At 40.9% G+C, this 23,005-nt stretch overlaps 1 protein-coding gene across 5 annotated transcripts in view; it reads right to left on the reverse strand.

Annotated features, from left to right (window-relative positions):
- Positions 1-23,005, reverse strand: part of ctnnd2b (catenin (cadherin-associated protein), delta 2b) — a 168,947-nt gene that overhangs the window by 50,384 nt on the left and 95,558 nt on the right. For 3 of the 5 annotated variants that reach the window (XM_068738056.1, XM_068738055.1, XM_068738060.1), the window contains 7 exons: positions 21,023-21,174; positions 20,468-20,641; positions 18,552-18,697; positions 16,975-17,222; positions 14,764-14,895; positions 12,290-12,533; positions 9,873-9,929 (listed from right to left, as the gene is read on the reverse strand). In XM_068738056.1, coding sequence (XP_068594157.1) covers positions 9,873-9,929; positions 12,290-12,533; positions 14,764-14,895; positions 16,975-17,222; positions 18,552-18,697; positions 20,468-20,641; positions 21,023-21,174 — 1,153 coding nt within the window. The remainder of the gene's footprint in view (positions 1-9,872; positions 9,930-12,289; positions 12,534-14,763; positions 14,896-16,974; positions 17,223-18,551; positions 18,698-20,467; positions 20,642-21,022; positions 21,175-23,005) is intronic. The other 2 variants (XM_068738059.1, XM_068738058.1) reach the window with 1 other exon arrangement.

The raw sequence follows: 23,005 nt of genomic DNA on the forward strand, positions 1-23,005 counted from the left end.
TAGGTACTTATCCATAGTCACATTCCCCAAGTTTGGAGGAAACAGGGAGCAAAGTAATGAACTGCTGTGTGGAGGCAGCAGCAAAACATGTTTTAGACAACTAAAAGAAAAGCCCACTTAAACAAATTAATATCAGTATACTGTATTTAGAATATTTATCACCACTTTACCTTGCAGTCAGACTATCGCTATTTATAGATATGTATAGAACACAGGAGTTGCTGCTCTACAGCGGCCTCGATCGGTTAGTTTTTTTGTGTTATTTTTGTGTTTGGTGTTTTAAAGGGTTAGCTCAATTTCACCAAAGTATAAGTATAGCATACACTTAAAGCTAGGGTAGGTAATGTCTTTTTAGAAACCTTTCTTTGTTGTATTTGTCTCTTTACATCCCAACAGCGACAAATAAATGAAATGCTCTGGCAAAAAAAAGGTTTAAAAAATCTGACATCAGTGGCTGTCGCAGGACTTTAATCAGCCTGTTGGGCCGGAATTATTCATGAAATAATTAGACGGGCTACTCTGCCTGTGCACTCAATCAAGCTGCTAGATTGACAGCTGTGAGTACTAACAGTACTAACGGGCTGTCAGGGTTGCCGACTTGGCGCTAGATTTAGCTTCTTTTGGAGCTGGCGCTGCCATCTACTGATATTGAAAAAGACTTTCGGTTGGATACCCACAAAATCCAGTTTACTCTTGTTAGTTTCTCCAATTTGCTGAACCCAGCTTTAAACTGATTTATTTAGGTGTCTAAAATACATTTTGCCGCTGCCTCCCGTCCACAGCAGTACATTGCTTTGCTCCCGTTTTGGTACTCCTGTCTGTTTCTCCAAACTAGTGTACACTGACTATGGATAAGTACATACAACAGCACACAAAACAATCTGAACTATCCCTTAAACATTTAAATCAATGAAGAAACACAATAAAAAAAAAAAGACAAATAAGCTTCAGAACACCAGAACAAGAAAAAAACACCACAATGCACAAACATGTTGAGATGACAGGAACCACGAACAGGTGAGAAATGAACACAAACACACACACACACACACGATGAGAGAGCTGGGGCCGAGAATAGAGAATCGCGTCCCTGGAGAGAAAGTGGCACATCACAGCTGATTAAACTCAACCTGAAGGCCTAAGGCCGCGATGCTTCGGGGGGCACGCACGCGCGCACATATAGGAAACAAATTTGCACATTGCGCATGGATTCTGTGCCTCATTGCCGAGATAAACCGAGCGTACAATTGGCGTGTTGTGCGATGTGTTGTTGTTCTGGGATAAAACAGGACTAAATTCTAAAGCAGGCCAACACTCTAAAATAATTTGACTAAAGTCGCAGTGAAACTAAATTAAATGAAAACACTGTCTTGTCTTCTCGCGCACGTTCTGCCCCAGAAAGCTGTACTATAATGGTTCATTCATTTACTAACTCTAGCCTGGAGCTGTACTACTTTTCACTCAGCATCTCCCTCTCGCTGTGTGTGTGTGTGTGTGTGTGTGTGTGTGTGTGTGTGTGTGTGTGTGTCTCTCTCGTTCCAGAGAGAAGAGAACACAGGAGGAATATGGTGCTCCCGGTCCCAAACACTGTGCGACAACATCGCAGCAGGATGAGCAAATACTACTGAGCCATCTGTGAACTTGGGACAAAAGAAAAAATGACTTCTGTATGTGTGCTAGTGATTTTCATGGCCCTTGAGTGAATTAAAAAAAGTAGGGTAAAAATATTTGTTGCTAATCTTTAGCAACAAATAGCAGATTGTTAAATTAGTCCTCCAAAAATAAATAACAAATTTCATCCAATTTCATCATATGTATATCAAAACAGGATTAGGGGTTGGGCATGGAGGAAGTCCACAAAGTCCTCCCCACCGCTAACCATAGACTGTATATAAGAAGTGGACGTCACCCATTGGTTTGTGGACTGCCACGAGTTCTACGATTTCACCGTCGCCATCTTGGTTTTTTTTGCAACTGATGAGTGGAAGTTACCATATTTGGAATACGTAGCAGTGACGTAGTGACACCGGCTATGGCTCTGGTAGTGGTAGCAACCTGTCAATCACAGTAAATCCACCGTAAAGCATAATCCGCTTTAGGGTCTGTTTGACTCTAAATGGACCATAATTTACTAAATGAACATCATGCTGTATTGAAGAAGACCTGAAACTAGAGATTGAGACCATAAACTCATGTTTAGTGTTTACTGAAGTAATAAATCAAGTGAGAAATAGAGTCATTTTCTTATAGACTTCTATACAATCAGACTTCTTTTTCCAACCGGAGGACTCGCCAGTCGGTAGAGAGATGCAAGTTTTAAGAAACTTGCGCATCGGCCTCACTCGGCAGAATCAGAGGTTGCCGCCTTCTGCTATCTTGAAAGTATGATTTTTTTTTTATCAATTTAGAGCCTCTTTCGTCTGGATTTTGCCAGATGAAGTGGGAAATACGTGTTTTCAAAAGTGAGGAGGGCCCGTGTCTTGCTCAGCTATTAATGTGTTGTCTTTTAGTAATTCAGTGAACCCTCATTTCTGAGTTACGTCGTGTGCTTTGAACCCCAGTACACTAATCTAGTTTTTTTCCTCAGGCTGCTGTGAGGCTATGGCAAGATGTTTTACCATTTCATAGCTAAGCTTTACTATCCGGAATTAGCATTACAGATATCAACAACAGCATCTTGAAAACTCACACTGTGACTACTCTAATTTTTTTTTTAGATATTTATGACGTCATCCTGACTCGTCAAAATGACAGAGATATCTGTAATTCAGTTTCAACTATCTGAAACATTAGTCCGTATTGTTGTGCATGGCGTTGCTCATGTGAGGCTTCCCATTGGATGTTGGCCCAACAAGGCATTTGAACAATGTTACCAGCAGCGATTGCTGTTGTGGATGAGACATTTAGTAAATGCCATGAAAAAGAAAGAGCTGAACATCAAGGAATGTGTGGAGAGCGAGTGTCTTTCACTAGAGTTGTAGTCATTTACAGCATATTGTATATTTATTGTGTCGCACTTGAGGACCTTTGCGACAAACGTTTGCAGTGCTAGTTTGCTTGAATAGCAAGCCACTCCTTCCCCCTGTTTCTTCTGACATTATCACATATATCTGCAGGGTAATTTTGCCTAGTCAAAAACTCTAATTGAAGATATCTGTAATTACATTTTGATTAGGGAGAATGAAAGTTAAAGCTATCTCTTAATCAGTTATCTCTTATCGATATTAATTTCCAGATATCTATAACTTGATAACAGATGTCGTCAATTAAATCATGACTATTCCTAACCCCAGTCTGAGATATGTACAACATCATTTTGACTAACCATAACACCAGTTCACAATATCTACGACATTATTCCACTAGTCAAAACTTAATTTAAGATTTCTAAGAAAGGCGATGTAAATATCTTGAACTGAGGAGAATTAAAAATACCTTGAACTGGAATTATGACTAGTCAGAATTAAATTGCAGATATCTAAAACTGGAATTACAACTGGTCATAATTCAAATATCTGCAACGAAACTGTAGATATCTGTAGAAGGAAACCCCATAAATATCCATTATTGTATTAATCAAAAGATAATTACAGATATCATGAATTGAGGTTTGACTTTTGAGGGCATGGTGTTGTATTTGACTAGTCTAATTAATGAATATTAAAGCTAGGGTGGGTATGTATTTAAGACATTTTTTTGTTATATTTGTTGAAATTCTCTTTACATCCCGACAGCAATCCATAAATCAAACGCTCTGTATCTGTGGCTGTCACAGGACTGTCGGAAGCCCGTCCACTCATTTAATTTCAATCCTTTTACCTGCCGGGTTCTGCCTGTGCACTCACTGCCCGTCACCGGAGTCTTCTACAAGCTGCTAACTTGACAGCTGTGAGAAATAATACAATTTTGGGGGGAGTGGCTTCGGAGGGAGGCCTGAAGAGACGGGCTGTCAGTGTTGCCGACTTGGCGACTTTCTTACTGAATTTAGCAACATTTGAAGCTAGTGCTGCTGGGCTGGGTTTTTTGGTTGGATACATTTAAAAAAAAAATCTAGCTTACTCTTGCACGTTTCTCCAATGTTACCTACCCAAGCTTTGCACAAACACATCATCATAACATATTTGTTTAAAAAAAAACCCGATACGGTCCTATTTTTAAAATACTGCTCTGCTTTGTGAAACAAAGATTAAGGCAGATCACATAGCATCACAAGAATCTTGAAGTTTTTCACTTCAAAGTACTTGAAGCAAATTGCTGATCCAATTTTTTATTTTTTTTTGTCTTGTCTTTTTTTCATGCACTTTTTGTGTGTTTTTTTTTTCTTCCCATAAATAAGAAAGCTTTCTTGTTTAACTGCAACCATGTACCTTTACCCTTTAGTCCTGCAGATGGCTCTAATCTTAACAAGTCAGAACCAATAGGGAAAAACACTGTCAAGGAGAAGAGGAGCTTTAGAAACGGAGAGAAAAGAACTGAATAAATTAAACACGTGTGAGAAAGATATTTCCTGACATATTTCTTCTTACAAAAATGTGCGTATATGCGAGTGTGTATATGCATGTGTGTGCCTCTGAAATCCCCCATGAGAGCCTAATGTTTCATTTGGCGACTCAGTGGACTGGGACAAAGTACTGACAAACTGTCAATCCACTCTTTGTTCCCAACCAGCCAGGTGGGCTATCTCGCATCCCCACTTGTTTACGTGTGTGTGTGTGTGTGTGTGTGTGTGTGTGTGTGTGTGTGTGTGTGTGTGTGTGTGTGTGTGTGTGCCTTTGTGCCATCGTGTCACCCGCAGCCAAAACATTTACACCACAATGCGAGATGCAGGCAAATCAACAATTAAACCCGCTAAATGAATGAACTATTTATGAATTATGCATTCAGCAAGGCGAGGCGCTGTAATGTGAGGGCTGCAGGCAGACGATGATCACTGTTATATCGGTCTGAAAGGATTTTTCTGTGAGTCAGGGTTTTTGGGGAATAGAGCGATTTGAAACCAGAGAGCAAACTATGCGATTTGTGTCGAGTATATTTGTGTGTGTGTGTGTGTTGCCACCACTGAGGACTGACAGGGAAGGGAAATGGAGATGAGTCTGATGACTCATCCCCCGATAGACAGACAGAAATACAGACAGACAGGTAGGGTAAGCCTGCAGAGTGAACTGACAGGAGATAAAGGAAGTCAAAAATATACTGACAAGCGTGCTGACTCACCGCATTCACTTTCCAGCGGGACAGCTAACAACTTCAAGTGGCTGATTAACAACAAAACACTCCAGTGTATTTATAGCCATTTGTAATAGAATAGAATAGAATAGAAAATACCCTAACCCAGTGTTGTATTGGTTGGTTTCACAAAACAAACTGATCTCAGTTTCTAGTGACTAGTAGTTCTCTTGAATACCTATGTTGAATCCACTTATTGTAAGTCGCTTTAGATAAAAGTGTCTGCTAAATGACTGTAATGTAATGTAATCTCAGACCAGCTGCAACAAACCACAATGGATTGTCTACAATACGTTAAGGTGATGGATATAATAATAAGCACAGTAACTGATTAATGATTGACAACGCTGGTCAACCTCAACAGTCCATGTAAAAGTCCTTGCAATGATGTTGTAGCCTGAGCTCTCTCTGTTTTTCTTCGTCAGCTCGCTCTCTAAATAAAGTCATTACTTTCAGTAAAAGTGAATATATTATGGGAAAAAATGAAATTGAATGAAATTGAATATAGTCGTAATACATTAGGTACATATACATGAAATGTAACTTCCCGTAACTTCCTGTGTGTGTGTGTGTATCTTTCTGTCAGTGCTTAGCCTGATGTTAAAAGTCTTGTCCCTGTCATGTTGCCTCCCTGTCAGTCTCCACCATGTGCCACACACACACACACACACACACACACACACACACACACACACACACACACACACACACACACACACACATCGGGTACTGTCCTGTACCATCCCTAGTTTAGGAACAGTGGGCTGCTGAGAAACGCACAAGACTCGTAGCAGCCAACGATCGAACCTCCGATCTTGCAGTTGCCGGATGACCCTCTCTACCCAATGAGCCACGACCACCTCATATCAATAAATACAAAACTATTGCATAGAGTTGGCAGTGTGTCATCTTTCGTGTCAAAGTGAGGGATGTGGAGGACCAGAGGTAAAACATAAATCAAAGTAAAAACCTACTCTGTCAATTTACAGACAAATGTATGTCTGATTTTGTGTTACTGTAGTTGTATCATGTAATTTATGGTGCTGTTAGATTGCTGTTAGACTCATTAATACTTAAGTGCAAACAGTTTATCCTGTATCCAGAGCTCAAATCAAAAGTAGTATTAGTATTGTTCTTATTTGGCTACAGAAATGTTTCTAATATATTCTGTTGTCAAAATATGAAGTTCAAAATGACTTTTCAGAGCAACCTTCTGTTTCATTTCTTTCGTAGATTTGAATAGGACGGCTTGCCTCGGTAAACAAATCTTACAGAACAAAATGTCTGAAGTTCTGTTTTAAACTGTTCAACGTAAACATTGTAAATAGCATATATTTTCTATTTTTACAGGAAACATGATTACACGGGACAAACTGTGCTTCTTATTGAGTAAAACAGTATTTTTTAAGCAGAAATGTTAGATAAATACTGTCTTAGGTAAACAAGCATTTCACATGTTCATAAACAAAAATACAAAACTAAACTACAAACCCAAACAACACATAGAACCAGTAATAATTAGAACCTAACCATGGCATCAATGTGGAAAGTATGTTATAGTGAAAGAGGGACTGAATAGAAGGAGAAAGAAAGACTGAGTCAAAGAGAAAAGTGTGTGTGTGTGTGTGTGTGTGTGTGTGTGTGTGTGTGTGTGTGTGTGTATGTGTGTGTGTGTTTGAGGGTGTGATAGCATGGCTGACTGACTGGCCCACTGAGGCTGGTAGAGATGAACGAAAGGTCAGGAGATGTCAGGCAGAGCTGATAAAAAAACACACACACCACACAGAGTCTATCTCAACCCTGTGACTGAATATGGATCAAAGATTCTGGCAGTGCTTATGAGCATGAAATCAAATGAGGCACTTTTATGATCGGGTCGGATCCTGTCTTGCGCAAATCATTCTTTGTGTTAACGGGAAGGTTTCCATAAATTGCTGGCAGCCTGAAGGAGGACATAAGAGGCCGTTTCCACAGTAACGGTGCTTTGATTTGCCAGATTGTGACAGTGGGTGCCTTAACAAATCTCCTAAATGATGTTTGTTCGAGGCCTTTACAGGATAGAGGTGTCAATAAGAAGCCAGCTGCAGACGGTGGAAATGACCACACTTTTTTAGTCATCATCTATGTACTGTGCTGAATAGCATAGGTGCAATAAATTATTTTATTTTATTTCCATCCCCCCAATAGAGTCTATCCATTCTATTTCAGCACAGATATTTGAGTGTTGATTTTGATTTGTACGTCACTTTAAAGTGGAGGACACAAGCCCAGCCTTCATTTTGAAAACATTCAGGGACGACCTTTTTTCCAGGACAAGACTCAAACTAAATCAAAAATCAACCTTTGATAACAATAGCTATAACATCAGCATATAAGCCTACCGGTTTTTTTTTTTTTTAAATGAATAACAACAAAACAATCATTCACACATTGAAATTCCTAATTTGTAAAACAGTATCCTCTTAACTGCCCTAAATCACTTTCTCAGATATGTATTTAGCTGTTTGACCTGTTGTACCACAGGTAGCATCAGCAGCATCTATTTCAGTAATGTTAGGTCTCGGCCACTATTATTAGCTAAACTTATGTCTCTGCCAATATGGTTACCTAATGTTATGTTGCTGCCAGTACTGTTAGCAAACATTATGTATCTGCCAGTATCTATTGTTGACTGATGTTGTGTTTCTGCCAATATTATAAGCTAATGTCAAGTCTCTGCTAGTAACGTTAGCTTACTTAATGTCTCTGTCGTTATTTAATGTTAACTAGTTTAGTTTTTCTGCCAGTATTGCTTGCTAATGGATTGCCATTGCTAGTATTGTTAGCTTAAGTTATATCTCTGCCAAAACCGTTAGCTAAGGTTAGGTTTCTGCCAGTATTATAAGCTAATGTTATATCTTTGTCAATGTTGTTTGCTAATGTTGTGCCTCTGCCTCGATGTTTAGCTAACATAATGTCTCTCTGCCAGTATTTATTCTTAGTTACTGCTAATACTGTTTACAGTATTATTGGCTAATGTTGTTTCCGCCAGTATTATTGACTAAAGTTATAATTTTGTCAATGTTGTTAGCTAATTAATGTTGTGTCTCTGCTACGATTGATAGGTAACATTATGTCTCAGGCTACATCCACATTACTCCGTTTTCGTTTGGAAACGGAGTTTTCAAACGAAAACGATCTCCATCCACGATCTCCATCCACACGACGTGTCCATGTTACACGCCCGGAAACGAATATTACGTGACTCTTCACGTACACTGGGCATGCGCTGATGTAAACAGGAAGTAGATTGTCGTATTTTGTAACTAAGCAACCAGAGTAATAAAGTAGTCATTAATGATCGTAAGTATGTGTTTGATACTTAAGATCTTCTCTCAAATATCCCTCTATAAACTCAAACAGATACAGTTCGTGGAAAGTTTAATACGTTTTATTTTTCAGACTTAATGTTAGTTACAGCGCTGCGAGTCTCTCTCTCTCTCTCTCTCTCTCTCTCTCTCTCTCTCTCTCTCTCTCTCTCCACTCACTGATCTCTCTCTCTCTCTCGCCGCTCACCGATCGCTACAATAACAGCTGTTTCCTCCGCAGACATGCAGACTTTAACTGGACAACAGCTGCTAGTAAAGACAACAAGGTCAGCAATGCCTGTAATCAGTTGTCAGTTAACCTGGTAGTCGATCGCGGGTGTTACGTCATCGTTTCCAAACGTATGCGTTTCCGTCCGTCCACACGAATACGCTACCTGGAGTTTCCAAAGTTATCCGGCTTCGGGATCGTATCTAAACTCCTCCGTTTACGGTGCTCCAAAACGCCGGCGTAGTGTGGACGCTCAGTGTAACCGTAGCAAAACATATGCGTTTCCAAACGAAAACGGAGTAGTGTGGATGTACTCTCAGCCAGTAGGCTATTTATTGTTAGTTAATGTTTCTGCCAGTATTGTGTTTCTGCCAGTATTGTTAGCTATACTGTATTCATTTTTATTAACGATTTACAAACTAAATGCAACCACACTTCCACTAAAATTAGACAAGAAACAGCAACAAAACAACAGGGACAAACTACAAAAATATATTTTTTTATCAAAGACCAGAAGATCAAAATCCGGAGCCAAAATTAACTCTGGGCAAGATATATGAATACAATTGCCACAAAGAACGTTCAGAAATCACCAGGAGAAACAGACAATGGAGACAAATGAATGACCAAATAAATCAACAGATAGATAAATGGAGAAGGGATGGGTGGATAGCCAAAGGAGAGAATGAGGAATATTTACACTCTAAAAAACAGAGGCTCTGATAAGCAACATTGCTACAGTTTGCAATATTTCTAAAGATTGCAACATCCTTCTTTGGTCACAAAGGATGCCATTCTGATGTTATGTAATGACGACTACAAAGAGCTTTCGAAAGACAGTCCTCTGATCTCGTCTCCAATTTAGAATCCATGTAACGCTAAAATAAAAGTGACCCCTGTTTAATAAAGCACTAAATGGGTGACAATACAAATGGGAAATGTCGTGCCCACTACATTAACATCTGTGTCTGATATCGGCGTCATATAGAGAAGATGGAACGATTCAGTGAATGAGACAAAGGTAAGATAGATAGACAGAATGTATGTGTATAAATAAATAGTTGGATTACTTTGTCATTCTTTGCTCGGCTTGATTTTGATTCCACACAAGGAATTCAGGGTCGTACCTATCGAAGGGGGACAGGCAGAGAGAAACAAGAGAGAGGTATTTGTTTGCTGTCTGGCAACAAATTATTCAATAATAGTCATAGTAGTAATGATTAGTAAATAGAAATCAATATGTAGCCACTAGACTCGTCTTTCTCTCTCAACATCTGGTTATCAGGCAATGGTGGAGAAGGTGGGCAGGGTGAAGATCATGCACTTAGAGCGGGTGATGGGGAGATGGTGGATATGTTGGGTAAAGAGAGGGTCTTTAGGATAAAAAATAAAATTAAAAAAAACCGAGTACCGCCTTGATCTGTGCATATTCACACACCAAAGTGGATGTTTTGGCTGGTGCTGCATAGCGGAGCATTTTCAAAATATTCAGATCTAAATTGCAGAGGCAATTATCAGAGTACTTTCAGCCAGCAAGCAGAAAATCTGATTTACTGTAAGTTTCAAACGATTAGGTTTACCTGCACAGACCCTACTTCAACCTCCTTGTTAAACCTAGGGGAATACATCAAGTTATTACAAGGTTGGCCCGTTAGTCAACCCAGCTGTTGGATATAGATGACAAAATCCTTCATGTGTAATTTATTTCCCTTTGTGTGATTGAAAGTGACTAGCTTTATCTCAGAAAAGCAGGATTTGTACCAGCAAAGCTGAATGGTGAGTAAATGACAAGCTTACCTGCTAAGCCTGTTATGTGAAGGTTAAATTTACAGATACAAAATATCTAAATATATAATTTTAGCAACTACTTTTTCACACATTTACTGAGCTGGTGGCAAATGATGAATAAATGGTTGCTCACCTGATTTATTTTTTTTTTTTAACTGAAGTTCATCTGTCATACACATTCATTCAACTATTTATTTTTGATCATAGATTTCTTTGTTATAATTTCTTTATCATTAAGTAAAATAATTATCTTTATTTTTCTTGTTGTCAACAAATCCCAAGAAAAGACCAAAACCAACAACGAATTGATCCTATTAACAGGATTTCCTTTGTAGCCAAAATCCGATAGGGCTATATCTTATTCTCCTGTGCCATAGACCCCTTATGGTCTGTAGTGTATTTCAATCCAGCATACACCGTCCTGGTGCTGTCAATACCCACCAGAGCCACTGTATATTTATAATCTCGGGGGACCCTCCCTTTAATGCAATGTGGACAACATGCTACTCAAGTAGCACCTACTTATTCATACAGTGCAAGCACTGACTGCATGTTGTGAAGGTAAAGCACAATGCCATGCATCACAAGGCAGTCCTTTGAATGTAGCAGTGCAGATGTGTGGATGCTTGAAGCTAGACAACAATGATGCCGGAGCTCAAGACGATGCGGGTGCAATGTGCACAGAGAAAGAAACACTTGGACAATGGGTGGAGAAAAGAGCAATGGCAACAAAAGTCGCCTATCCCAGCTACACAGGAAGATGTGCGTGTGCTTCTAAATGTTCAGCAAAAAGTGACTTCATTAGAAATAATACATTTAAGCAAAAAAACATATCTATATATCTCCTGCCTACACCTGAGCTGAAATGTCATAAAGGGAGACACTCCAACTTTAATTTGGCCGCTTCATCTGTGACACTACGTCTGTGCAGTAATTAGTCCAAAAGATGAGGCTAAGAAAGAAAAATCCAAGACACAATTGGAATAGTATTTCAAACTTGATTGTAATGATAAAAAAACTGCTATTACAGTGGCTCTGTATGTCTCTCTCTTACTCTTTTCTTGTCGGTCTGTCACTGGCTCTCTCTCTCTCCCTCAGTTTAATGCACCCACATTCGGACACAGAGCTCTCTTGGCCTGAATTCACACTTCATGCACTTTCCTTATTAACTCTGTCTACCTACTGCACAGAATGTGACTGATTGTCACTGATGGAGCAGCACTCCACTCCTAATAGCGGGAGCAAACTTCTTAATTGGACCGAGAGGTGTGTGCAGGCATTGTTACAGCAGCGTGAACGAGCCCCCGACACCAAGCAAACTAGAGAGGACAGTGAAAGATGTGGCGTGATGTGTGCCTCATACTAAAGCCCAGATTCAACCAGCCTTTTACTGCGCTGGACCGTCAAATCCTGACCAGTAAATTACCTGTTGAGGTGCTACAAACTGTTTGGTGTCACCATGTTACAGTTGGAAACTTTGACACTCTTATGAAGATTTCAATCAAACTCTTTTTTCCACTATTACAGCTTAATGTCTTCATGTTTTTGACATTATTTACACTCTCTTGCATAGTTATGTTTAATTTGGTGAATCTGGCCCTCAGTGAGTTCAGTGAAAAGGGAAAAAATAAAGCGGAAGAAAGGGCTTCATCAATAAGCCAGAGCTGATTTGACATAAATATGTCTTGCTTCTCCTCACCTTGGGTCCTTCTGGATACTGTCCACTGACGGAGAGCGGCCCAAGGTGGCTTCTGGGGGCAGGGAGGGGCCCGATTTGCTGTAAGGTGACTCAGTGGACGGGCAGAACTGCAGAGTGCGGTATGGGTTGGCGTAGTCGGACGCACCGCCTCCCGTGGCAAAGCTGCCTCTCTGAAAGGTGCCCGTGGCACTCTGGCTTCCCGTTCGCTGCAAGGGGATTGGGTCGACGCTGGGGGAGGGTGGGGCTAAAGCAGGGAGAGGAGAGTAGGGACAGAACAGATAGTTGAGGACCTCTTGGTACAATTGGTTCACCACTGGGTTTGATGGAGCGGAGGAAGGGGCGGGGTGAAGGGGGAAGAAGAAGATCGGAACCGAACACGAGGATGCACAAACACAAGGAAACGGTGAGAATAAAAGCAACAACACCGGCACCAATGGAACAAAAGAGCACGGAAAAAAAAGCAGAGAGGGAGGAAGAAAAAAAATAAATAAATAATAATAAAACACTCATGCGTATAAAAACATGGAAAACTGCAGAGACAACTTACAACTCAACAGGTGGTATAACTTCAGATGAAAAGGTGAAGTCATCGAATTATGTTATTTTTTCAATAGAAAAATATATATATTTTTTAAAACAGACAAAAGCAGTCAAATCAAACAGACGTGCAAAATAAATAAATTAATAAATACATAAATAAATAAATAGTCAAAGGAAAAATGTTGGTGATGACAATTAAAAGAATTCCTCAACATCACAGCCAGAATACCGGGTTCACCAATTGTATCATCACAAGTAAGTCTTAGGTCTTTGAACTCAAGTCCCAAGTCAAGACAAGCAAGTCCAAGGCCCACATTCCGAGCTACGATTCCTAAACATTCCTAAACTTTGCCAAATGTGATGCCATTTAAGTCTAATGTCATCAAATGTGTGACTCAAGTCTGAATCGAGTCAAACATTTCATGTGTCACACAAGTCATGTGACCCAGTTCCACACCTTCTTTCTTCCTTCTTTGAAGTTCTTATAATATCAGTATGTATTCTGCTTCATCTGTTAAGCATATACCATCTTTATTTAATTGAATTACAAAAAAGTCATTGACACAAACACAGTGAGGGTTCGGTGCCCACTTTGCCCAGTTGGTAGTCCAGCCTTGCTGTAAAGACAATGTGGGCATGATAGTCAACACTGTAACACCGGCTTGCTCTGAGGGAGGTTAGTTGGGTCGGTCTGTGTGTGTGAGTGTGTGCATCCGTGTGTGTATAACTACATAACTGCAGGGGCCTTGACGAGGCCTGAGGAAGTCCACCTGTGATGTGAAGTCGGGTGTAAAGTGTTTGTCTGCTTGTTTCCAACTCTGTTCGTTATTTTGAAAACTTTCTGAATTGACCTTGAAACATAGTGAGGCTTCAACAGCTACTTTGTGTTGCACAGAAAAAAGAAGGAAAAAAAACAGTATTTGACGATCAGAGTGCTGCTGTCGTGACTTACATTCACTGACACAAAGCCGGAGATGATGATTGAGTTATTTTGGAGCATCAAAGTGACCTACCAGTGTGTGTGTGTGCGGGGGGGTGGGCTGCCTCAAATATTTTAATTAATAAATTCAATCTCTCTTTTTTGGAACAACCTAATGAAAGAAGTGTGAGAGATTATATTTCATATTTCCTATCTCTGTGTGTATTTTCTCTTTTCAGCAACATACACCGTTCAGGCGACCGAAAACCTGCAGCACAGCGCCGACAACGTTTTAGGACACGGTCGATTTGCTTTGATTTCAAAGCACCCGAGCTAACGCCCATGGGATTAATTGAGATTAATTTTCAGCCTTGAAACTAATTAGTTAACAGACTGTGACTGAGAGACAAATTGCCATTGAGACCCCAATTGGATTTGCCTACCTGATCGGGTAAATAGCGCTACATGATCAGATGGGATGAGGAAATCTCTCATGTACAGCAGCTTTTAATGTAACAACATAGAACAACACCCATCTTTCTAGACTGGACTATGCCTTTTACTGTTCTACCTCTCAGTATGCTGTACAGTATTTCTTTGAATCCATCCCTTATTCAGTGTGTCATGTGCTGTCTTCTTCTACTCAGATTTTTTTTAAATCTAGAAGGTTCGGTGATTTACAGCACGCTGCAGTTATTTTTAATGTTGGACTATTTCAAGCTCTTTTTTGTGTTTATGGCTTTGATCTACTCAAATTGTTAATACAAGTTCCTTCCCCTCTCCTGTTCCTTCTATCTCTTCTGTACCACTTAATCTTTAGCTTCCCTTCAATGTTCCTTTCCATCAAATGTTTGCTTCCCGCTCAGACCCTCTCTCCAACGCCCCCTTTCTGCTCCCTTTGCATTCTGGGACACAGTTTTGGGAGACTCTGTATTTGTACACAGTCCTTTACACCTTAAATAAATAACCCATGTCTTTATTTTCTTCGGCCGACCACATCCCTGACCCAGCTTACCTTGTCCTCTTAGGTTGGGCTTGGTGTAGACTCTGTCTTCGTAGATGGGGTCAATGTGGTGTTCGGGGGACTGCAGAGGTCGCAGCTCGGAGCCCAGGTGACTGTGCTGGCTACTGTAGGAGCCTCTGGAGCCTGGAGAGCACAGGCAATATAGAGGTTAGATGTACTGATGGATGGATAGATAGGTGGATGGATGAACGGAGCGTTGGATGGACGGATAACTCAGATTCTCCGGGGTTGGCAAGTTGATCACTAAGCCAAGCAAGTCAATATCGTCAGAGCAAAATATCCCTGTTGACTCCAGGGGCCCCATCAAGTACAGTCCACAGAGCCCACTATAGAGCAGGGGTTTAACGCAAAGCTACTATATGCATCTGTTTATAGTGTGTGACAAAGTATCTGTACTATTTAATAACACTTAAATAATATAGGCAATAGAAGTTGTCTCTTTTTGAAATAATCACTTTTAACCTGAGAACATCTTCATTCAACAAAATAAAAGACTTTAAAATGACAAATTCACCTGTTGAAAAGACAAAAACAAAACAAAACTCTGGCACTTTAAACTGTTTTTGTAAGGGTGCTCAGTGAAATTCAGAAATTCATGAGTGCATTTGCAATCCAACACATTTTAGTAAAACCTCAAGCCAATTTAATCAAATATTTGGTAATAAGTTTTCTTTTGAATCCTTGTGCTCATGTTGATGATAAATACCAATTAGACATGAAAAGAAAAGTGAGTTTAGGTGACCTTAACTAACATGAACATACATAATGGAACTGCCTTCGAAATGCCATGTTAGGCCCTGGAGACAACCCATCATAATGTCACGGACCAAACTGTATTAAAAAAACCCATTTAAAAGCAATTCCAAGTTCAGGAATTCGATGAAAAAAAAAGAAAAATGACAATCATTAAGTTTGTTTATTAGCTAACATGCACTTATGAAATGTTAATCTATAGCAGGTGACTGGGACCATCTACAGTGGTAGAGTGGGGTCGTCCTTCAATCAGAGGATCGGCAGAGCCTCACCTGTCATCATGAAAAGTAAAAAACAAATAATGCTAAAATAAAATAAATATTAATATTTCTCTACTGATCTGTGCTATAAATGTAATTTCTGTATGATTCCAATCATTTCAAGCATTTTTATAATCAAAATCGCTGAATTAGCACATCCTGTTCAAAGAGAGGAGACACGTGAGGTGAGGCAGCGACAAGCTGTGCCTCACCTCAGATTGCGCAATCCCTCACTAACTGGGTTGAGCGCGTGCCTTTTGCTTTCTCATTGTTTGTCACCACTGTAATATTTGTAGACACTTCTATTATATGTCTTTTGTTTCCATAGAATAGGTAATGTATTTCACGTATGCGTAGAACATATTTAGTGTTGCTGATCTGACAGAAACCGCAGTGAAAAAGCACAGAGGAGAGGCAAACACTACTCTGCCTCAAAAGAGAGGGCGTGTAAGAACCCCTGTGTCGGGTTTATGCTTGTTCTGTCGTTGCTCTTCTTCTACACTTCTCTTCCTCTTCTTATATTTTGCTCACTAAAATGTAAGATTCTATATCTAAGCTTAAAAATGTCTCAAAAAACAGGGAAATATGACCAAATCAACAGCAATTCAACGTCGAACAGGTAAAGTAACCTTGTATGTGTTTGTTGTTCTCTTTATACATCCGTGGTTGTTACGCAAATTATCTTGGAATCTCACCATTTTCGCGGGTGGTGCCCGCGAGCTCTCCACTTCTGAAACACTCCCGGTGGAGCAGATCGGTGGGGCAGATCGCGGCGCACACGCTCCCAGTGGAATCAAATATGTACTTTACCTATGTGTGTGTAAATAATGCTGATGTGAAATATAAAAAACAACCAGTAGTCAATGTGCAAGCTGCCAATTGAATGGCGATTTAAGCTACTCTATTGGGTTCATATATTTGTAAATCTGATTTATGTAATGTCAGTGCCTCACCAGCCACGAACCTCACCGCACGTCACTGGTGTGTGAATGTTGTATGAATGATAGTGATTGGCAGGAGGCACCTTGCATGGTAGTCCCTGCCATCAGTGTGCGAATAGGTGTGAATGGGTGAATGATGACATGTAGTGTTGAAGCGCTTTGAGTGGTCGGAAGACTAAGAAAGCGCTATACAAGTACAGTCCATTCATCGTTTACCATTAAAAAAGTAATAATGAAGTTGACTTGACCTCTACCCGCCAGGCTCCCAGGCCTTTGCAGGGTTGCGTTGGCGTACAGCTCGTGGGAAATCTTGTAGCTCTCTCCTCCGATGTGATGCATCATGCGCTTGGGCGACAGAGTGGCGTAGCTGCCCACCACTGAGCTGAGCTGGTGGATGGGCGACGAGGAGTGGTTCCCCCCTGGGGAGGCTGCCATGGTGAGGGGGGAGGAAGAGCCAGCGGCGCCGGATGCTACCATGTTGATGGGCGAAGAGGTGCTGCAGGAGGAGGAAATGGAACGGTTTCAGAACAAGAGGTTTCCAGGGAGGCACTAATTAAAAATTATATTGAGCTGCATTATGGGAAATGTACAATACAGCTTTTTTGGAGCTTGACCCATATTAGGGACTGAAAAGACTTCGATTTTGACCATTCTTTTTTTTATTATTTCTCTCTTATATGTTCCTTTACTTTATCAAAGTGCAATGGTAACTTACTGAAGTGCTTTTTGAACTTTTCCCCTTTTGTTTCCCCTTAGGAAGCTTTATGGTTGTTAAATCATCTTAAGGAGCGACTATAGTCCAACAACAGACGCTGACATGGACAGCGGACGTGTTTCTCTCCACACTACTACGGTACATGGTCCACACGGTACAGACTGCGGCCTCTTGTGCTCATAGGCAGATGAATAATGGATCAAGGAACTATAAATAGGACTTTATTCCCCACTGACATCATCATATACATTCTATATCAGCGTGTTCCAGCTCTTTAGTAAAATATTCAAACCTAAGACTGTATTTATGGCTGCAAAACTCAAATAAATGTATTTTATACACGTTACCCCCAAATTCAGCCTGACACACAATGCTTAGTATGTCCAAGATCATTTTTAAATAAAGTTCTGTCGGTTTTGATTGATATTTGGCAAAGCAGCATAAGATTGTCACGACTGGACTAGCAGCAATCTGATACTTCCATATGGATTCAACACTGTCTGTCTTTTTCAATGCAAATATTGCGCTTCAGGAGATTCATCAAAGATTTATTGGTTGTAGTTTGCGCACTAAACCCCCCGTTCAATGCAACTCTGTCGACCAGTATGTTTAGTGCCTTTAATTGTCTGACTTTAGGCAGATCCATCAGAGAAACGCCGTTTTCTGAAAGATTTCCAAGTCGCCGTGTAGAAATGTGTGAGCCCAATGCATTCAGTCAGGCACTAGAAAAGTGTAGAGGGACAGAAATCTATACAGACTCCAGACTTTGTATTCTAGGTCTTTACTTTAACCGTTTTAACCGTGATTACACTATATTCAGACAAACATTTCACGATACATCTGTTGCAATGCTTGTTGCAGCGCTACATATATTTGTTTCATGATGAAGTACGATGTACAACTACCTAATTGTTAGCACCAAGCTGACTAATACAAGCAGGGCATTTTTGTTGTGAAACAGACTGCTTTTCAAAACTAGAAATCTCAGCACTGGGTGAAGTAATTGTTGAGTCATTGGTATTGATCAGCAGACACATGCCTTTGTGCTTTGGGACCAGCAAAAACCTCACAAGCTCATTAATGAGCCCCTTTTAAATCAAGTGAACCAACCTGTAGGACTTGGCGAGTCGACTGGGCGACTGCTTGGGCGAGGACACCCTCTGCAGCGTGGCGTAGCTGGGCATGTCGGAGGAGGCCGATCCCAGGCGCTGCAGCTTGGTAGGGGATCCCACCGCCTGCAGAGGGGAGCTCACGCGCTGCAACAGAGGAGTTGTGCTTCATTAAAAGAGGAACGTCACTCACTTTAAATATTCATCCGCTCTTCTTGTTCATATCATTATTTTCAGAGAGATGAACAACTCCCCCCGGGGAGCCGGATAAAACCAGAGAGGGGAGACTGTAATCTGCGATAACACCCTGATGAAGAGGAGTCATCAGACCAAACATGAAGGGATGACTCTGAACTTTTTATAACCAAATGAACATGTAATCTGACTGCAAGCAATTGGGTCCGCCAAATGAAGTTCCAAACACGCATTTTTCATTTTGTGGCAACTGGGGAAATACGCTGGAGAAATATTCGTGGGGGCTTGTGATTGTAGCGCTGAACTTACCGTTTTCAGGACGCTCCGTTAATTTAGATGAACGCGGTCAACATGTGCTGTAGAGAGGATGCTGAGGATTCAGGGGAATGGAGACGGTAAATCTGTTTAGATTCATTCAAAGAAAAGATTTACACGGTGTTCTTCGAAATCTCTCAACTCGGAGCCTGGAATGAAGCGCAGTGCAGAGGGAGAAGTAATAAAATAGTAATTCATAGCCTAAGAGGCCAGAATTTACAACCGGTCTGGTATCAGATCTCACAAACCCATTCTACTAATTGCGGGAAAGATGAAGGATGAGCTATTTCTTCACTTGCTACCGAGATAGCGGTAATGTCGAATAGATGAAGAGTCGGCGCGGTTTTGGCTACCACTGCAGTAAACACTGACATACCATATGTTTGTAGTAGTAAAAAGCATGCATCTGCCACAAATTTAAATCAGTGTGATCTTCTGCCAATCAAGTCTACAATGTGTGAGGAAGAGTTCGCTCTGTTAGATAAGCATGACATTATCTTACAGTATTTGTTTAGTGGTTTACAGATTCTTAAATCTGCCATTTTTTGTAGTCTGAGACTCGCATGTACAGTATGATAATGATGGATCTAAATGACAAGTCTGGGAGACAAACTCAGAAAAAGAGTTTTAGACTAATCAATGGTAACTGTCCCCGGTGGCTCTGAAAATCTGGTAGCTTGCTTGTTTGCAGAGGATGGCACCTGTCTGGTTTGATTCACCACTCATGTTCTCAGAATTGTACATAATTTCATCCATTAAAATGGTTATGGAAAGTGAATAAAGATGGCTAGCTTTCTAACTGAAAGCTAGACAGTAGCAAGCTTGTTAGCTCAGTCCCTGGCTGCTCACAGTTTATTCAAGAATTGTATTTGTACAATTGATGCCCGTCCAACAACCACCAAAAGTTGTTCCACTTAACGTGAAGTAGATCTTGGATTGGATTGTTTGCGCGGCAAAATTTGTCTGTCGAACCTTTAAAATGGATTCCAGGGGCGATCCAGCATAAAACGTGCTACAATTGTTTCAAACCACAAACAGTATGGTCTCATAAAAATACACTTTGTCCACTACTCCTTTGTAGCTCTGAATCTCTTCTTGTAGACGAGAAGCGCACACGGATCAACAGCAGAGAAGTGGTTTGAGTTGCAGGAGAAGTTTGAGAATTTTACAGAGCCACCTTTCAAACCTTTCAAAATCTTCAGTAAAGCCCTATTGTTTAAAAAATGTATAAGGAATAATAGCAATAAAACAGGCCCATAGTAACACTAAAACTCCTTGGTTCCACTTTGTTGTAGCACGGTGATAGAAGCGATAATTAGTCCGCCAATAGTGTGCTACATAGAGGAGTGGAGAAAACATCCGAAAGACAATAAACGCATCACAGTAATCTCTTCAGGGATTTTGTACCTGAGCAGGCAAAGTGGCGCAGGAGTAATACATGGGGGGTCCGGCAGGTGCAGATATGACGTCAGTGGGCATGTGGAAGGCGCTGCCATGGGCCTGCTGGGCAAACGAGTCTCTCTGGGACTGGGAGGGTGAGTCGGTTCCCGCAAAGTGGGCAGCCGCACGGTTGGATGTCACCTGGAGACGGTGAGAGAGATGAGAGAGGGGATGAAAAGGGGCGAGGCAGCAAGTGGGGAGGAGGTGGAATGGATAGATGTAAATTGGGGAGGATGGGAGGAGGGGGGAGAGAGAGAGAGAGAGAGAGAGAGAGAGAGAGAGAGAGAGAGGAATGGGGGTGAGAAGTGAGTGGAACAGAAGACAGAGGCATGAAGAAGAGGAGAGAGGGTGAATAGCCAGAGGAAGGGTAAAGAAGCAGATGGGTGGAGGAAGACGGAAATGAAGGAGGGAGGAAGACAAAATTTAAAATGGACAAAAAATAAACAAAGAAGAAAAGGTGTTAATTAATTGTGAAAAGGATTAATTGTAAAAACAAAAAAACAAAAAAATAACAGAGTGTACCTGGTTGTAGCTGTGAACAGCCCCTCCAACCTGCCCGCATCGGCCCGAGGTCGATTCCCCAAGTGCCAGCCCTTGGTTACTATGGTAACCAGCTGCTGCATAGGCATCCTGGTGGTTGAGCTGCAAAGCGCTTTGGGACAGAAGTCCTTGTCCTGATGGTAGAGAGAAGGACAAGGAAGGGAAGGGTTCATAAAGTATTAAAAGGACAAAGAGTGCCTGTGCACTGGAGAAATAATCCACAGCTAGACAACAAGCGTATCTTCACTGTGAACTCAAGAGACGAGAGGAGTTGGGGTTCGGGGTGGCAAAGGTTTCACTTCAGTCAAGCTGCTTTTATGTAACCGTATTTCCACAACTTTTAATTCTGTAACACTCCGTCTTTGTGTCAGGACTTATTCAGTTTATGGCCTCCAAGGCGTTTTGTAACCCAGTTTACGTCCAACATGTTATACAATATATTTCTTTTTTTATTATGAGGAGTGAATGAATGTGAGTACAACAGATTTAACTGCCTTGGTTTGCAACAGACCTTGAAATGAAGAGGAGAGGAGAAGAAACAGTTGATGGAGAGCTGAAATAGAATTGCCCTCTTTGAGACACCCATTTGCTTTTTACCCGCCGTGTTTTTTTTCAGCCTCTAGCCTCTCCTCTCTTCTCCTCTCATGCTCGGTGACCCTTGAATCTCACTCTGCACCTGAACTCCATTTAAAAACTCCCTCCTCCATCTACCTTTCTCACTCCCTCCGCCTCCATCACTTCACTCTCCCGTTACCGGATTTTCTCTTTCTCCACTCCATATTTCCTCTGCATAATTCAGAAGGAGGAGAATGAGGCTAATAGTACAAAAGCTCCCTCATCGTCTGTATTAAAATAAAAACATTATTTATGCCCTTATAAATTGTTTATTTAAAAGACATTAATTGTATTTAAAATATGTCAAACTATTCCTTTAAACCACCCATGTACCTTTACAGAACTTTAAAAGGTGTCTTTCTCTTTCTTTGAGCAGAGTAAATACCGATCCCTTACGTCACACCAGGATGTTTAATAACGACAGTTCTGTCCAGAATTCATTATGTTCAATGGGAGCACTGTGACTAGTGAATTTGCTTGGGAAGGCAAATTAATCAGCGAAAAGCTTTCATAGATTAATGCCTGATTTATATTTATAGGAAAAAGGATTCTAGCTCAGAGACTTGAGACTTGGCTTAGACTCTAGCTCAAAGACTTGACTTAGACTCTAACTCAAAGACTTGACTTGGACTCTAGCTGAAAGACTTGACTTGGACTCTAGCTGAAAGACTTGACTTGAACTCTAGCTCAAAGACTTGACTTGGACTCTAGCTGAAATACTTGACTTAGACTCTAGCTCAGACTTGAGACTTGCCCATGCTACACCATGAAAATCTAGCCAGCAGTTTTTTTCCTTAATCCTGCTGACAAACAAAACAAAACAAAAAACATTGAGCTAATAACTAACTTTGGGTGAGCAAGAAAGGAAGAACTATTCCTTTAGAGGAAGATACATTTATCATGATTTCTTTTTCTCATTTTGTGAAACATTACCAATGACTGAGCTTAGTCCCTGGCTCATTACACATCTTCTGCACTTTGTTATGTCATCTTTTGGGAAAATGAAAGTGTGAGAATTGCTGATTCACCGCTGTGTAACACCTTCCAGTGGAGTGGTTATTTTAGTACCACCACTCTTGCTCTGTTACTTCCACATTCATCCCAAATCAGAGATCCGTCAGCCTACACCTACGGTGAGCTGCACCAGCTGGTCAGCCATCCCATCGGTCAGGCAGTCAGTGGTAACGTCTCACTGAAATTAACTCTTTGTCTTATTTCAAATGTCTTATTTGCCTCAGCCAATGTGTGGGAGTGGATGTGATTTCTTTTCTCTGGGTGCATTATGTCAGCTTGTAATAATGTAATGTCATAGTTGATCCCCCCCCCCCCCAGTAGAAGTTTGCTGCAGTA

This window comes from Cebidichthys violaceus, unplaced genomic scaffold, assembly GCF_023349555.1.
Source record: "Cebidichthys violaceus isolate CVI_PGR_0920_01 unplaced genomic scaffold, fCebVio1.0.p SCAF_8, whole genome shotgun sequence".
NCBI classification, from domain to species: Eukaryota; Metazoa; Chordata; class Actinopteri; order Perciformes; family Stichaeidae; genus Cebidichthys; species Cebidichthys violaceus.